General features: G+C 35.9%; 1 protein-coding gene across 4 annotated transcripts in view; it reads right to left on the bottom strand.

Moving 5' to 3' along the window:
* Nucleotides 1-2058: 2058 nt before the first annotated feature.
* The window catches only part of SLC22A15 (solute carrier family 22 member 15), a 54786-nt gene continuing 38103 nt past the window's right edge, over nt 2059-18741 (bottom strand). For all 4 annotated transcript variants that reach the window (XM_034411156.3, XM_034411153.3, XM_087888379.1 and 1 more), the window contains 3 exons: nt 16305-16377; nt 11710-11898; nt 2059-2905 (listed from right to left, as the gene is read on the bottom strand). In XM_034411156.3, the coding sequence (XP_034267047.1) occupies nt 2825-2905; nt 11710-11898; nt 16305-16377 (343 nt within the window). In that variant the 3' untranslated portion in view covers nt 2059-2824. The remainder of the gene's footprint in view (nt 2906-11709; nt 11899-16304; nt 16378-18741) is intronic.

Below are 18741 nucleotides of genomic sequence, written 5' to 3' on the forward strand. Positions count from 1 at the left end.
TAACAGGCAAAGCCAAGGGCACAGTATCTGTGCTTTGGTTCAAGTCTATTAGCTTGATATGCCACATTTCTCCTTAATGCTATACATGATACCTCTCAGAGTATAACCTGAACTATTTCCCCCCATATATGCGCCTTAAGATCTTCTAATGAAGCCTTCCATCAAAGGAGGCCACTACAAGCCAGAGTGTTTTTTCTCTGGGGGCATCCCATTTATGCAATGCTCTTCCCAACTAGTGCTCACAGTAGCACCATTTTGTATTTTATTTGATTTTATTGTGTATGTTTCCACTCACATTTTTAAGCATGTCTTGTTGTAAACCACCCATAAAGGTTCCTTTTTAAAAATAATTTAAAACTTTTAAAAATTATATGATTACAAATCAATTTGAATAAGGGTGAGGGTTCAAACTCAGGAGTAATTTGCCCATTTCTAGTGTTCAAATATTTTTGAACATGGAATCATATAATTGTAAAGGCCAGATATCTGTAACCAGAAATCTACATAAAATTTAGATTAGAGCAAATCACTCCAATTCAATTACAGCAACTTTAGGTTTGATTTTTTTAAAAAGTTCATTCTTAGTATATAAGGGGGAAACATCAAAATGCCTGTAGCTGCTTCAATTTTAAGTTTCAGTTTCCATACCTTTTTAGCAGCAAGGACAATAGACTCTTGGAAAATTCTAAGCCTGCAATTTCAGTTGAATATCTTCAGTGGTTTCAACACAATACTTTTTTGAAGTATTCCTTTCTGTATCTCTTTTAAAGCAGTGAGATGAGACAACACAGGGCAGTCAATACTGCCAAATAGTCCAGCAAAGAGCCTTAATCACATTGAACTAATGGATGACAATGATAAAGATAATATGATACGATATTCTGCCTTGATCACTGGATTTGTGGAGCCCTAAGAGAGCTGGTATAGCAAACTTGGGGAGGAGCCCCAAGCACTGGCAGGATTGATTGGGCCAATATTATACCTTGAAGCAAGGAGAGGTTATAGTGTTGGTGTTCACAGAAAAGGAAGCTTGCATTATATGTAGACTATTCATAAATACAGTAAACTCCATTTAGGCCGTTACCTCTTTGTGTTAACTCGTCACAATTTCACTTACTGATAAAACTTAAATTTTGTTTGTACAGAACTTTAAAGGAGATTTGACCCAAGAGTCGATTCCTGACTGATTTGCCTTACTTGTATGGACACCTAGTGGCGTTTCCAGAACCAGCACAGAAATGTAATAATACATTAGCATATCAGAATGAAAAATTAAGCTTGTAATTAGGTGCTCAGGAAACTGAGAGGTGCATGAAGCCCAAACAATGTTAACATTTCCATCTCAGAACAGGGCAGAAAGTTTAAGAAAATGACAGATGAAGTGGGCCAGTTAATATAGCAGCACTGATCACATTATTCACCCTCTCATTGGGCAACTTTGCAAATTGTTTTTAACAACCCTAGAAGCAGCAGAATCTATCAAATCTGCAAAATGAATGCTTTTGATTAAAGCTCTGGCCAATCAGAGCAAGGGGTAAAAATAGCAAGGGGTAAAAAAATAAATGGACATACCACTTGAAAAAGAGTTTCGAGTGCTATGTCCATTTATGTAAAAAGAGAGCTCTGAATAGAGGGGTATCTAAAAACAGGATTAAAGGGGTGGGGGAAGTTCAGTAAAAGCAAGGCAGCGGAAGCCAGCAAATTGTTATAGTTTTATTCCTCTGAACCTGAATTCACATGCTGTTCTCTACTGATAAGACTGGGTCTACCAGACATATCCACAGCAAGCCAAGAATTTGTCAAAATAGTGAAATGTGTGCCTTGATGTCATGATGCAAACTTCATCCATTATGTACTTGCAAAGAGAATTTGTGTTGCAGTATCATAGCACACATTTTGTCATTTATTCCTCGTAGGCCCTACTCAAGTGTGGCTTTTATTTCACCTTCACTCTTATTCATCTCCGCAAAGGAATACAGTATATTGCTCAGCCCATTTATGATGTTAATGGTACCATCAAGTATATTTCATAAAGTAAGTAAACTGAGGTAGACAAGGTTTCTACATAAATCATTGATTTCAAGGATATATTCCATTATATTCACATAAAGATTTCTGTAGTCCCCTGATATTACACAAATACAAAAGTGAAAGTAGACAGAGAAGCTATTTTTTGCCAGATGTGGAAATACAATGAAAGAAATCAAGGAGGATCTTTGGCAATAACTAAAAGTATATCTGAAAAATGATGTCAAGGATCATAGTATGATTAGTTGCCTTTTATAATATCAATCATTTCAACTTACAAACTTCTCTTCTTTGCAACATTATCACACACTATAAAATCCTAAACACCCAATTCTGTATTATATACAACATCAGATTTCACAGTATATATGTAACATCTTGCAATATCTGAAGCCATTTTTTCTATTCAATAGTTAATAATAGCTTTCCATGGTCAATTTTTCAGTACAGTAAAATAAAACCAAAGTGCAACAAACATGAAATTAACTTAACAAAATCAAAATACAAACAAAATTCTAATATATGCTAAAGATTTGGCTTTGTAACAGATGGATTGTCATGATTCAAAACTAGAGTTTACTTGCATATTTCTTACTGTCCTAGTCAGCTCCATGTGTCAAGGGAGCCTCCTGATGGCCATAGTCTTCTATTACAGTCTGATAATTTTGAATCATAATTTATTTTTTTCTTAAAAACACAGTATCATATTGCTACTGTCACAATTGCACCTGGCACTTGGGTAAGATTTAGCCAACTTTTTTTTCACAAAGGGCGCATAATATTGAACAGGGATCCCTCACTTGATCATCTGAGTCTCTTCACTGGCATCATAGAATTCTTCATTGTCACTTTCGGTCCTAGATGAATCTTGGTCAGACTAAAACAAGAGTAAGAGTTTGATTACAGGAATATTTCTTCAACATGCTTTGAATAAAATATTTAATAGGATCAATCTTGAGACTGCAATAATATTTTACCAATTTATGGATGGAAGACAGAAGTCTTTGGCAGGTTTACCTTCTCTTATTGTTTTTAGCATTCCAACTGCACTAGACCTAATACTAAGACTAACTTACAAAGATTTTAAGGATTTAAAAAGGATTTAAATAGCATACATGAAAATACAGTAACAACTAGTGGAAACTAAGCAAACTGGTATATTCCAAAAAATGTGTATTTTTTAATTCTATTAGAAATACAATATAATTTGTATCCATTAAAAAAGCTGAGTGCCGAAGATTTGATGCTTCCAAATTGTGGTGTTGGAGAAGACTCTTGAGAGTCCCTTAGACTGCAAGGACATCAAATATGTCCAAATCCTAAAGGAAATCAACCCTCACTGTTCCTTGGAAAGACAGTTGTTGAAGCTGAAACTCAAATGCTTTGGCCACCAAGTGAGAAGAAAGGACTCACTGGAAAAGACCCTGATGATAAAGATTGAAGGCAAACGGAGAAGATTACGGCAGAGACTGAGAGGAGTAGATAGTGTCATTGACCTAGTGGGCATGAGTTTGGGCAGACTCAGGGACACATTGGAGGACAGGGGGTGTGGTGTGCTATGGTCTATTGGGTTGCGAAGAGTCAGATATGAACAACAAAAATGCAATCTGTGCCCCAGTGGTCATGGTTTCAGAGATATTGTATTTCCTTACCTAAACAGAAAAACAAAATGACCATGTGCAGGCAAAAAGCACTGGGAGCAGGCGTGACTTTCAACTTCCTGCAGACTTCCCCATTCAGTTTCCTTGTGAGAAGCTGGCAGAGAACATCGGAAATCTTCCTTCCTTCCTTCCTCCCTCCCTCGAATTCCTGCCAGCTTCCCCATTTCCAGCATGAAAATCAGTGGGGCAGCCAGCAGGAAGTTGCAAGGACAAGGCCAATAGAACAGATTCTGTTATGGTGCTTCTTCTTCCATCTTCAATTCTCATCGTTGGCACTAATTATGCCTATTTGACTGTGCTTTAAAATACCGTATGAAGCAACCTCTATAGATTGTAAATCACATGTTATAATTTATGCCAGAAAATGGGAACTATGGCTTTGAGATATAGATGAATAATAGTTCCCTGGCTGACCAAAAATACTGGATATTGGGAGATATAATTCAACAATATTTCAACTTCAACCCAATTAGTATGCTATATGAAACCTGCCAACTATGGCTTATTCAGAAGCCACTCAAAATATGGTTTAGCACAATGAATTAATTTGGGAATTGATTGAAAATCAGCTAGAAATTTTCATGCAAAGTAATAGAACTTGAATCATTCAGTTTTCAACACTGTACAAAACAGTAGTTCTATTTTTGTTATTCTTTTTATGTATTTTCAATTGTCAGTCAGAAGATAGGGTAATGGTACTAACTACTAAAATGTGTATGATGTTATCTCTTTGACCAAAGGACTATGTACTGTAAAATGATTTAAATAATAATACTGTTGAGGATCTTTTGATGTATTTCTTTATTTTAATTTAGTTGAGGGTGGGGGAGTAAAAGAAGAATGTTTATGACATTTGTAAGAGGAAAAAAAAGCAGTTATGTAAAACACAGATAGGAAAATGCCATCAGCTGATACAATTATCACTATATTTAGAAACTGATTATGTACAACTCATAAAATTTAATCAAAGAGGCTCATCTTTTTGATTACTGGGAAGCTTTTCTGAATATTACGAAAGTTTTTCTATATTTGCCTGTGGAAATATAATACTCTATATAAAATAAAACCTCAATTTAATGAACCAACATTTAACAGATTTTGCATGCAAGAGACTAAACTTAAACAACAAACAAGTCAGTTCCATGTAAAAATAGTTTGGGGGAGGTAGTTAAAATTTGCATTTAAATTCTATGTTAACCATTTGTGATTATATATTTTATATACATAATTATGTATACTACTGCCTTGAATGGCATGAAGTTTAATATATACTTGGGAATAACAGATACAGATACTACCCCCAAGTGGTTCATAAAATTGTTGCTTTCTAATTAAGATTTTCCTAAAGAAGAAAGGCATCTAAATTATATATAACTGAGTTGCAAGGGACCTTGAAGCCCAACCCCCTTCTTAGGCAGGAAACCCTACACCACTTCAAACAAATGGTTATCAAATATCTTTTTAAAAACTTCCAGTATTCATTTTTATTTTAGCTATTCTTCCTATTAATAATTGCAAATTTTTCCATTTCTCCAAATCAGCTTTAATTTGTTGAATCAGTTTATAGTAATTATCTTCCTTAATAGTTACACAACTCTATTCTGTTCATTAACTCTTTTTTCTGCATGTCTGTAAGATTTTTAACTAATATCTTAGTTTTCTCTTTATTTGACATTTTGCCATATTCCTCTATTTTTTTTTATTAATTTAGGCCTTGTTTCTTGTGGATCTTCCAGAATGAAGACTAAATCATATTTTTCCTTTTTCACTTCCATACCTTTTATCTCTGCTTCGTCTAATATTTCTGTTTAATACTTCCAGTGTCAATATGAATAATAGAGGAGAAAAGGGGCATCCTTGTCTTGTCTTGTACCTTTTTTAATGTTAACGTTCTCTGTCATATCTCCATTTATCATCACCTTTGCTGTTTGCTTATAATATATGTTAAATTATGTTAAATTAAAATGTTTTAATGTTAAAAAATCTCTCCCCAAAATCCATGTTTTAATTGTGCTAGCATAAACTGCCAGTTCATATTGTTAAATGCTTTCTGTGCGTCTAGAAAAATCAACGCCATTTGCTTCCCTAGATGTGCTTTGTAGTACTCCAGTGTATTTAAAATTATTGTCATATTGTCTTTGTCTCTTAGAAATCCATTTTGATCTAAATGTATGAATTGATTTAAGAACCTTTTTAGTCTTTCTGCAATTATTGAGGCATATATTTTATAGTCAGCATTCAGTAAGGATATCGGTCTGTTATTTTTTATCTGTTGTAGGTCTGAATCTTCTTTCGGTATGAGTGTAATATATGCTTCCATCCATGAATTTGGTACTTTCACTTCTAGCAGTACTTCATTGAACACTTCCAACATTGGTATACTTAAAGTATTTTGTAAGTCTTTATAGAGTTCTGCTGGTAGACCATCTGGGCCCGGTGTTTTGCCATTCTTTTATCTCTTAATTGCTTTTGTTAATTCCATCATTGTTATACGTTCATCTAACATAGCTTTCACTGTTTCAGGAATTTTAGTTATTCCGCTTTTTCTAAATATTGTTTTACTTTATCTTCTGAAACTGTCTATTGATCATATAATTTTTCATAGTAGTTTTGGATCACTTTCTTTTTATTGTCATTTTGGTGATGAAAGTTTTCTTCCTCATCCATTAATTGGTGTATCAGGTTTTTTCCCTTTTCCCTTTTCAATTTGTATGTCAGCCATCTTCCCGGTTTATTTGCATTTTCAAAGAAATTTTGTTTAGCACTTTTAACTTTTTGTGCTAATTCTTCTTTATTTATTAAGTTCAAGTTATGTTTTATTAATTCCATTTGGTTTTTTAGATTCTTTTTTTGTGGTACCTTTTGTAGTTCCATCTCTAGCCTCTTATATTCTTCTTCTAATATCTTTTGGTTTTGTTTCTTCTTATTATTTTTCTTTCCCATATAAGTTATAGCTAAACCTCTAATGTATGCCTTAGCATGTAATGAGGTCTCTTCTTTTCTACTCTCTTTAAAGAAAAAGTCTAATGCTTTTTCCATGAATTGAATAAATTCCTTATCTTTTAATATTGATTGGTTCAACATCCATCTTAATTTTCTTTTTTGTCCTTTCCATTTAACTTTTATTGGATTGTGGTCTGCCCAATTACTTGTTTCTATGTCTATTTCTTGTACATTAGATCATTATTCAGCTGATGTCCATGTAATATCTATTCTGGACCAAGACATATGCCTATTTGAATAAAATGAATATTGCTTTTCCTTAGGATGTATCTCGCGCCATATATCTTGGATATCTACTTATTCTGCCATTAAAAAAAAAACCTTTTGGAAGTGTTTTCCTAGCTTTTTTATTTTCTTTCTTAGTTTTATAATCCAGTTCCGCATCCACAATTGCATTAAAATCTCCTACTGCACATATATTTTCATACTCCAATTCTATTATTTTCTTATGAAGTTTACCATAAAAGTCCTCTTGGTTGCTATTTGGTACATAAATTGCTACCAAAAGTGTCTGTTTGTAATTCATTGTCATTTCCACCATCAAAATCCTCCCTTCTCCATCTGTGAAAATTTGCTTAACATTAATTGTTTCTTATAAGTAAAGAGATACTCCTCTCTTCTTATGTTGTGATAGAGAGGTATATAGTTTCCCAATTTTGGAATGTTCTAACAGTTTATTGTGTTGTTTTTTTAATATGGAACCTCTTGCAGGCAAATTATATCCAACTTTAATTTTTTCTAGTTTACTAGAAGTCTAGTTTAAAAGTCCTTTTCCTTTTGATAGTTGAATTCAATGCATTTATATTTATTGACAGTAAGTTTATTTCTTCTTCCATGGTTTTACTTATAGATGCGTTTTGTTGTTCTGATTGCTCTTATCTCTCTCTGATCTTTTGCCTTTGCTCCTTCTCTCTTTGCTATTTCCTCTAACTCTTCCGTCTTCTTTTTGTTGCGTTTTTCTCTCTCCTATGGCTTTTTCTTGTTGTCTATCCTCTTTTTCCTCTCTTCCTCTCATTTCCTCTTGTGGTCCAAAATAGTGTTCATAAAATTGTTCTGCTTTTTCTATGGAATCCAGACTATGTCTTTGCTCCATCCAGGTCATCAATATTCCCTCCGGTATCAGCCATCTAAAATTTACTACATTCTTAATGAGTTGTCTTGTCAGAAATTGCTATTCCTTTCTTATTTCTCTTACTCTTCTGGAGATCTGTTTTAAAACTGCTATTTCTTTCCTTTTGTATTTTGAAGGGTCATCTCTCGCTCTTTGTAGTATTTCTGCTTTTATTGTCTTTTTAATAAATCTCAAATGTACCACTTTGGGGTGTCTATTTCTTGTCGCATATTTAGTATAAACTCTAAATATTTCATCCATCTCAGCAAGCACCTTTTCTTTGGTCACCTCTAAAGCATTTGCCAGCAGCTTTGCCATTATCTCTGCCAAATTTTCTCCCTTTTCTTCCTCAATATTCTGGAATTGCAAGTAGTTATCCATCTCAAGTGATATTATTGTTCTCTTATGACTCTCAGACTGCCAGGGTAAGTCTGTAATCAACTTCTTCCACTCTTTTCTCTGTTTATTCAGCTTTCTCTTCTACTTTCTGAATGTGTTGTTCATTTATAGTCATTATTTGTTAAAAATTCTCTATTTTATCCTCTACTTTTCCTATTCTTTCCTTAATGTCTTCATGCCTGAATGGCCTGAATCATAGCATCCAATGACCTTTGGCTGCTGGGCTAGATGTTGATGATGCTGATGATGGCACCGATGTAGTTTTCTTCATTTTGAGATGTTTTAATAAATTTAAACCAATTATTAAAGATTATAACTACAATACCTCAACAGCCCCAGTGTTGACCGCCCACTTCACTATCTTCTTCCAACTTCCCTATTTACAAAGCTATTCAATATTACTGTATCCCTTCTTCCTTCTTCTTTTCAATCTCCAAATAATGTCACTGTTTTTTTTTATTGTAATCCCAAAGGAGCGTAATTATAATCCACAAAAAAGAAGAAGTGAAACTGTTAATTATAATCCAAGAGGAGAGCGAAGATATAAATTGTAATCCAAGAGTTGTTAAACTGTTGACCCCTTTGTTCTTCAAAAAATATTCTCTTCTTCTTTTGTTAAATTTATAATCCACATAGGCACACTAAGCCCCAAAATTCAACCACCAACTGTCTTATATCTTCTGAGGTGAGTTCACAAGCAGAAAATAAAAGAGAAGAAAAATATTTTGCTGTTCTCAGTTTCTGTTCACTTTATCTGTTTAGCTTCCGCTTGAGTTCCAAGAGCTACACTATTTTTAAAAGTCTCAGTATTTCACTCTGTCTCAGCTATTTAACATAAACAGCTTATTGATGCAGGTTTCTTTGTTTTAATAGCCAGTCTTTATCTTCTTCAGCCTCTCAAGCAATGGTGGGCTGCAACCGGTTTAACAACCGGTTCTGTGTGTGCGTGTGCCTAACGTGCTTGCACACAGCTTTCAAAATACAGCAATTTGAAGCTCATTTGCTTACCTTCTAAGGCAGTGCCAATAAGTAGAACAGCAAAAGCACAAAAATCAGCTGTGCCACGCAAATCAGCTGAGCCAGAAAGAAGGAAATATAGGACAGGATAGGGCGGGGGCAGGTGGGCGGGGCCAGCTGATTGTCAGAACTACCGATTCGCCCGAACCAGTCCAAACCAGCTATGTTTTCTTTCCTTTCTCACTTGCACCTCTCAACATTTCCTTCTGCCTGTAGGTGTCACTGTTGTTCTGTTTCTCTCCCTTTTCTTCCTTTTATATTATATTATATTATCCTGTCCAAGTTTTTTCAAAAAAGGTTCTCTAGATCCAAATTTTATAATCCCCAAAAGCTTCCAATTTAGTCAATATTATATTTGAGGTCCCCAGTCCAGCTTCCTAGTTTCCAAGTTCTTTCACTCTTTTAAAAAGTTCTCTTATTTTTTTTCCGGTTTTAATAATGGCTCTCAGGTTTCCTTGCTGCTTTTCTTGGGAGATGGCTGTCACCCAGATCGTTCACACTGTTCCTCAGTCTTTCGCGCTTTCTTCATCAGTGGCTGCCACAGCTTCGGTCAGGGATGCAATAGCCATCCTTTTCTTCCTGCTGGATTGAGAGCCTTCTCTGGATTGATCCAGGAGTTTGCGAACTCCCTGAGGTCTTACTTCATCACCCTTCCGAGGTGATTTAGGTCCATCAGAACCTTCTTGCAGTTCGAATTTCAGCTCAATCCCCCGGGGCCCCGTGGAGATGCATTATGTCGCCGCAATGTCAGCCCCATCCTCAATTGAGGACTACACATTGAGTGTGGTTGGTCAGCCAGTTACAAATCCATCTGGTGGTGATGTTGTCTAACCCACATTTTTCTATTTTATCTAGTAGTAGGTTATGATCTACTTTATCAAATGTTTTACTGAAGTCCAAATAAATTATATCGACAGCATTCCTCTGGTCCACTAATTTTATCACTTTGTCAAAGAATGCAATAAGATTAGTCTGGCATGATCTGTTTTTGACAATCCCATGTTGGCTTTTGGTTATTACTTTGTTTCCTTCTAGGTGTTCGCTGATTCGTTGCTCGATTATCTTTTCCAGAATCTTCCCTGGTATTGAGGTCAGGCTGATAAGTCTATAGTTATTGAAATTATCTCTCTTATAGTCCAAGACTCTAGTTTGACTTTGTTCTATTGCTTGTGCTTGCATAATGTTGAATTCCAATATTGCATGATCACTTGTCCCCAAGGTTCCTGTAGCTTCAACACTTTCTATCATTTCATCTTTGTTAGTGAGAATTAAGTCCAATATGGCTGATCCCCTTTTCCTTCTCTACTTTTTAGGAAATAAAGTTGTCTGCTAGGTTTGTTAGGAACCTGTCGGACCTTCCACTTGGTACAGAGTTTGTCTCCCAGTTGATGTCAGGGTAGTTAAAATCCCCCATTACTATTGTGTTATGTTTCCTACATACCTTAGTTAGCTGCCTAGCAAAAAGTTCATCTATTTCCTCTGTTTGGTTGGTTGGTCTATAGTATACACCTATGACAATGTCATTCCGCCCCCCCCCTTTAATATTGACCCAAATGCATTCAAGATAATTTTCGTCATTGTTGTGCTCTATTTCGGTAGAGATATAGTTATTTCTTATATATAGTGCAACTCTGCCTCCTCTTTTATTTGGTCTATTTCTTTTAAATAATTTAAATCCCTCTAGCTGTATGTTCCATTTGTGGCTTTCATCCCACCAAGTTTCCGTAATGGCAACAATTATCATATTTGCCTTCATTTACTTGAACTTCTAATTCTCCCTATTTATTCTTCATTCTCTGTGCATTGGTGTATAGACATTTGAGTCCATTTTGATTGACTCTGTGTTTACTGTCTACATAACCTGTGTTGTGCCTGACTGCCCCGACTTTCTTGCCGCCTGTTTGATTAGTGCACATCGTATGGCACTCACTATTAAATGCTTGGGTTTGCTTGACAGAAAGATTGATAATCTTACCTGCACAAACATCTATGTAACATGCACTGATAACCCTATTAAATTTAGATTGCTGGGGATAGAAATGTTCTGTATCAATTAATTCTCTGTCCCTGCTGTTCAGTTTAAATGTTTATCCAGAAAATCTGTGAATTTAATGCCAAGTAACTCAGTTGAGTTGAAGGGTTGAAAACAGATTAGGTTCATTTGCCAATCTGGTTGCTGGGGTAATCAAGTTAAGGCCAAACTTTACTTATCTTTACTTATTTCCAAAGACAATCCAAAGCTCTTTTAAGGCCATTTTAGTGAATTTGGTGATCTGGTTCACCTACCTTATCCATTGTCCTCTCCTCTCCTCTTTCTTTTCTTTCAATCTTGCTCTACATTATGTCAATGAACACTTTTTAGAAGTACAGTACTCTATAAGACCTTGTTTTTATTTTTTGAAGCCCATCATGATCAGCTAAGATGATATTAATCTAATTTAGAAAAAAATTCCTAATCAACTTGATAGTTGTTAACATATGATAAAATACCTGTGAATCTTCTAAGATCTTCAGTGATATGGCTTCACCCTCAAGCCTTCGATATGAGCAAACTGGTATATCAGATAATGTCTCCAACAGTGGGCTATTTAGGGTTTCTGGCAGTAACAGACTCAGAAAACCAGATAACACACTTGCCACTCCAAATACAACATATGGCAGACACCAATATATAACTTTCTGTAAAAAAAAAAAAGATTATTTGGGGCAGCAATTATACTTTTCATGTTAATCCCACAACCCAGCTACTAAACCTTTGGCACATTTAAATCATTTTTAGATGCTCTGAACTGTGAATCTGGTATCCTCAGTATACCTTAACTGATTCAAAATTATGTATTTTCAATATGTATGTTTATTCAATATATATTATATTCAATAATTTCAGTATGTAAGGAACTAGAAGAACATCAATGGGAGTCCACTAATGGGAGAAGATGGCAAAAAGGTGATGGGCAGCAGGGAAAAAGCAGAACTGCTTAATTCTTTCTTTTCTTCTACTTTTATGCCAAGGGAAAAACAACCCAAACTATCAAAACCAACACAGTAAGGGACAGAAAAGGAATGCAGGTCAAAATAGGTAAGAAATTGGTGAGAGAACACCTATCTATTCTAAGCAAGTCCAAATTGCCAGGACCAGATGGTTAACATCCCAGAGTTCTGAAGGAGGTGGCAGATGTGAACTTGGAACCACTGAACCATATCTTTCAAAGATCCTTGAGCACTGGGGAACTAACAGGGGCCTGGAAAAGAGTTGAAGTTATTTCCATCTTCAAGAAGGGGAAAAAAGTAGATCTGGAGACGAGAGACCAATCAGCTTGACATCAATACCTGGAAAAATCATGGAAAAGATAATCAAGCAACAGATTTGTGAGCACTTACAAGATGATCACTAGAAGCGTAGGTTTGTTAAAAATATATCATGCCAAACAAACCTTACTGCATTTTTTGATAAAGTGACTAAATTAGTGGATCAAGGAAATACTGTGGATATAGTTTACTTGGACTTCAGTAAAACACTTGACAAAGTAGACCACAGCCTACTTCTCGATAAGAGAGAACAATGTGGAATAGACAGCAATATCACCAGATGGATTTGAAATGATTGACCAACTGCACTCAGTGTGCAGTCCTCAAAGTCACTATAACTACATGGAGGAAAGCATGAAGTGAAGTGCCTCAAGGTTCTGTCTTAGGCCCAGTGTTCTTGAACATTTTCATAAATAATCTACATGTTAGTTCAAATTTGCAGATGATACCAAGCTGGAGAGAACTGTCAACACTTTGGAAAATGCAACAAGTTGCAGTTCAATGGTGAGAAAAGTAAAGTCTTGCACTTAGGCAGGAAAACCAGATACACATGTGCAGAATAGGGAATACTTGGCTCAACAATAATACCTGTGAGAGGGATCTAGGTAATCCTTAAATGATGCTTAGACTCTAAGAAAGAATGCAGAAAAGAACAACAATTATAAGTGGTCTAGCGGCTAGACCATATGATGAATGATTAAGGGAACTAGGTATGTCACCCTAAGAGAAGGGTGACATGATAGCTGTCTTTCTGTACTAGAGGGGCTGTCACAGAAAAGAAGGGGTCGACTTATTCTCCAAAATACCTGAAGGCAGGACAAGAAGCAATGTGTGGAAACTCATTAAAGAGAGATCCAAACTAGAATTAAGGAGAATCTTCTTGATAATGAGGACAATTAATCAGTGGAACAGTTTGCCTCCTGGAATTGTGGGTCACGGGGTTGGATTAGAAGACTTCTAAGTTTCCATCCAGCCCTGTGATTCTGTGAAAATTATGTAAGCACAGATAAATATACAAAGTTATACTAAGCAGAATTAAATTATCTGAAGAAGAGGACAAAATGGAAGGGAGAGAAGTTGGGGGAAAACTTGATTCTGATCTATAATACCTTACTCATGCCTTTGATTTAAAGGGAAAAGTATAACATAATTCTCACGAAGCAGAATGAACTTCATTCTTTTGCAATATGGATTGCCTCCAACTGTTTTAGAAAACACACAATGAATCACTGAAATTTGCAACAAAATTTGGGAATAAATTTCTCATCATATTTCACAGGTTTTAGACTAGAGTTCTTAATCTGGACCCCTTTTAGTCTGATGAATCCTATGAAAATTAAATGAAATAAAACATACAGATACAGACTACTGCAAAGGAAACTCGTGAAAGAAATAATGATGCAGTGTCAGATTTTTACCCTTGATTGGGCCATATAAAATCCTTTTGTTTTATCACTGGTTTAATCTCCTTTGATATCTGCCCCTTTTCTCCTTAGAAGAAAGGAGGGGAAATGTGATATGGAACAGGATATTCTCTTTTGTTTTTTTCCTGGATTTTTCTTAGTATGTTTCTAAAATGCCAAAAGAACTCTGAGAAGGTTGATAACATGAAGAATGAATCCCCTGAAATATTGATAGGGATATGGCCTGACTATGTAACGAATTGGAAAAAAATCCCTTCCCAAGAGGTTGAAAAAACTCAATCCAATCAATTTAAACCTGTCTTTCCATGGAATGGTCAGAGACCTTCAGAGTCCAGGAAAATCAGACTTTACAGAATCAGTCAGAAATAGGAAAAAAATCCCTTTCCAGTGGATTTTAAAAAGAAGGGATAGCTCAATGTGCTCTGGGCTTGCAAATTCCAAATTAAGAAAGAATCCCCATAGAAAATTGGATTGGTAATCTAGGAAAAATATAGTTATCTATATTAATGGAAACATATAGTGGCTGATGAAAACTACATTGAAATTAGCATTTTGACTCTAGGAAATCATCCAAGTCCCTTTGGTAAGCCCTTCTATCCTTATTTAATCTACCATGGTTCTCTCTCTGTGTATGTATCTCTGGCTGGAAAAGCATCAGCTGAGATAAACTGTAAAAATCATAGCTCTTTTGTTTTTCATATCCCATTTGTTTTGGTAGTGGTGATATACATAATAAAAAGCTTGACTTTTTAATACAATCAGTGCTTTCATTCTGACAAGAGAATTTGCCTCTATCATTTACCCAGCTATGTGTTTAGATCTCTAAAAGAAGGTAGGAAGTTTGCTACTTTCCATTTGCGTAAATAGACCAGAGAGAGATTTTTTTGCTGGAATAAAGTAGATGGTGCAACATAATGAACAGGCTTTCCTTAGGCATGCAGGAGAACACAGTGGAATTGTGGTGAAAGGCTGAGTGATTCCAACTCAAGGGAGTGCCAACCCATTATATCCCAATAATCTACCCAATGCAAAGAGGAAACATTGGGCCAGCATGGCTTTGGCCTGGTGTATCCAATGTAAAGAGGAAACATGTCAACAGTTTGGGGAGTGGCGTCAAGCTGGCCACGCCCATCCAGTCAGCCACGCCCAGTGAGTAGCATCAAACTGACCACACCCATCCAGTTGGCCATTTACCCCTCCCCCCGAGGTGAACCACAGCCCTGATGCGGCCCTCAATGAAATTGAGTTTGACACCCTTGGTTTAGAGGATCTTAATATGTAAGACTAGTTGCCTTGAAAAATGAATACATTGGATGTAATCATGTTGATCCCTCTGTGGGAAAAGGCAAGAACTTTGTCCTGAAGGTTAATACTGCAACCTATTGCTTCATTAGATGTTGCTTTTATATTCTAGTTACTGGCTCCCTCCTGGATCAGAAGAATAAATAAAGAAATGCTATTTCCAAACTTTGTGGAAGAGAGGTTTTTCTGAAAGTCCACAGTACAAATGCAATGGAAACGGAGACCAGCAATCAGATAGTAGGTAGCAGGCTTGCAATAGGCAAATTGGAGTCCAAAAGTTCCAGTAGACTTAGAATGTCCACAGTGTAGGTGGTCTTCCATTTTCCCATGGAAAACACCACTTTCCTGCAATATCACATTGGATTGTCTTTAACTGTCTCAACAGAGGGCTTGCAATGAGAGCCCATTTTGAGGGCATGTTCTCAGCAAGTGGGGCTACCTCTCTGAGCCAGGACAAGGTGATTGTGTAGCTGCAGTCCTTATCACAAAATCTATCTCTGAAAAACAATACCATAGCAGTACCATTTCTGTTGCAATGAAACAATTTAAATTAATGTCTGTAGAGATTCTCAGTCATCCAGCTCATGATTGTCCCAAAGGTGTCTTTTCAGGAGAAAAAGGGACAACCATGACCTGGATGACTAAGAATCTCTACAAACTTTTAGCTATACAATTTGGGATGAACATTCTTTGAATTGTGTAGGAGTAGGAATGGATTTCCAGAGGAAAAATTTCAGACTACAATCAGGAGCACTACTCAGGTGACCTGAGGACACAGGTAAACCTCCAAGTGCTTCAATGACCCACTAAAAGGATGCAGATTACCAGCTGTCTGCAAGGAATATAAATCCTTCCATTCCCCATTATCCTGTCAGAGCTGAAGAAGCTTCTTGGATGAGAAACGAAATGTCTTCAAAAGAAAAAACAAGAAAGTCCAATTGCCTCCTGCAAAAGCACCTTTGGGACAATTTAAATAAATCTACACATTGGTGCTAATCTCATTTGGAGGTGCAATGGGTATGAAAAGAATAGAAAAAAATTAAGACATACCAGAGATGGGACAAAAGGAGCAATAATTCCACCAACTCGGGAAAACATAGAACAGGTTCCCATTCCAACATTCCTTTAAGGAAACAAAACACAATTATATTCATGTGAAGGTTTCTCTTCCAATTTCTCTTTCAATGACTTAGGACCTGGATATTTACAGGACCGCCTGCCACCAGTAGCCTCTCACCGGCCAGTAGGCTCTCATAGAGGGGGGCTCTTCCGGGTGCCGTCGGCCAAACAGTGTCGACTGGCGGACCCCAGGGGGAGACCTTCTCTGTGGGGGCACCTGCTATTTGGAATGAGCTCCCCCGGAGATACGGAGGATCCCGGATCTACGCACCTTCCGCCGTGCCCTCAAGACTTTTTTATTTCAACAGGCCAGCCTGGCCTAACTTTTCCCTTTTAACTTTTTAAATTGTAAATTTTAAATTTGTCTTAAGTATTGGGGGTGTTTTAATTTGTCCCAGGCCAAATTATTTAATGTGGTTTTATACTGTCTTTTAAATTTTGTAATCTATGTGTTTTATTTTTTGGCTGTTCACCGCCCTGAGTCCTTCGGGAGTAGGGCGGTATATAAATTTAATAATAAATTTAAAAAAAAAAAAGGATTGGAGTTATACTTCTAAATCCAAGAAATCTAAGAATTCTTAGAAATTTAAAATAATTATTTGAGGGCATAATTATTTTAAACATTTATGATAATTGTACCACTGGAAATCCCAGAGCTACAAAAAGCTTTGAAAGCCTTTGACAGAAAGGGGAAAAAATCAACCAGCAATCATGTCAACGACATTTCAATTCAATTCAGAATAGAACTGGAAGAGACCTTGGAGGTTTTCTAGTCCAATCCCCTGCTCAAACAGGAGACCCTATAACATTTCAGTCTCTTCTTAAAAACCTCCAGTGATGAAGAACCCACAACTTCTGAAGGCAAACTGTTCCATAGGTTAATTGTTCTCACTATTAGAAAGTTTCTCCTTAATTCCAGGTTGCATCTCTCCTTGATTTGTTTCCATCCATTGTTTCTTGTCCTGCCCCCTGGTGTTTTGGAAAATAAATTGACCCCCTCTTCTTTGTGGTAGCCCCTCAAATACTGGAATACTGCTATCATGTCACCTTTAGTCCTTCTTTTTTCTAGACTAGCCATATCCAAATCCTGCAACCGTTCTTCATGTTTTAGTCTCTAGACCTTTAATCATCTTAGTTACTCTTTTTCCAAAGTCTCAATATCTTTTTTGTAATGTGGTAACAAAACTGGATGCAGTATTCCAGGTGTGGTCTTACTAATGTTTTATAAAGCGGTACTAATACATCACATGATTTTGATTCTATGCCTCTATTTATAGAACCATTATAAGGTCTATTGTTCAAGTCTGTCGAGATCCTTTTGGATCCTGAGCTTGTCTTCTGGAGACTCCTGCAAGTTTACTGTCATCTGCAAATTGGATGAGTTCTCCTTCTATTACTTCATCTAAGTCATTTATGAAGATATTGAAGAGTACTGGGCCTATTTAATTTTGCTTACATTTAAATTAAATCAGATTAAGTCATGAATTTTATTCTAAGCAAGATTGTTCTGGCCTTGTATAAATTCAAATAAAAAATAAGAAAAACCAGGAACATTTTTTTAACCTGAAAATATACTTTATTCCTTGACATAAGATTACTTCAATTTAGCCTACATACACTCTAATTAGATCAATACCTTCTAGATATTTTAAACAGATTATTAGATACTAAAAAAACATTTCATGAGATGGTCAAATCCTTGGGTTTTCTTATCTTTACACACAAAGATAGTAGTTTCAAGTTTCCTCATTGCCAGCTGGTTCACAGAGCTTGTATTTTGACCTCTGTTTCTTCATGGACACAAACTGTTAGCACGATAAATAGTTATTTAAATACTTTGATGTCTTGGCAGGGACTTAGTTCCTTTTTTAGTTAGAAGACAATTTTTTCTTACAGTTTTTTTCCAGGCTTTAAGATCTGGAAAATGATACGGAAACTTAAACTTGACCCCAATTTTCATGAGAAAGTGACATTTTGGAATGGTGTCAGGCTGAAAATTGCTGATACATTTTCTCCCTGGAATCCTTGGTAAAGAATGGAATTAACACACTATTTACTATTAGTCTTTTTATAGCAAAAACTATTTCAATTGTCCAAACCTAGTGAACAGTAATATATTCCATTTAAAACATGTTCTGACTTTTTAGTTTGTGCCTGATATGTCAACAATTAGTCAGAATATTGAATAAAATCTTGGAGATCCCCAAATTTACAGTTAATTTTTGGGTACAACTGAAAAGCAATACATACTAAGATATGTATGGAAAACCTGCAAGAAACTTGAAATAAAGAGCAAAAATATCTTGTTTTAATGAACTAAATAGCTAGAATTTTGATTAATGTTAAATTAATATCTTATAATTGTGCA

Source organism: Pantherophis guttatus, chromosome 2 (genome assembly GCF_059756535.1).
Source record: "Pantherophis guttatus breed Tessera chromosome 2, ASM5975653v1, whole genome shotgun sequence".
Lineage (NCBI taxonomy): Eukaryota > Metazoa > Chordata > Lepidosauria > Squamata > Colubridae > Pantherophis > Pantherophis guttatus.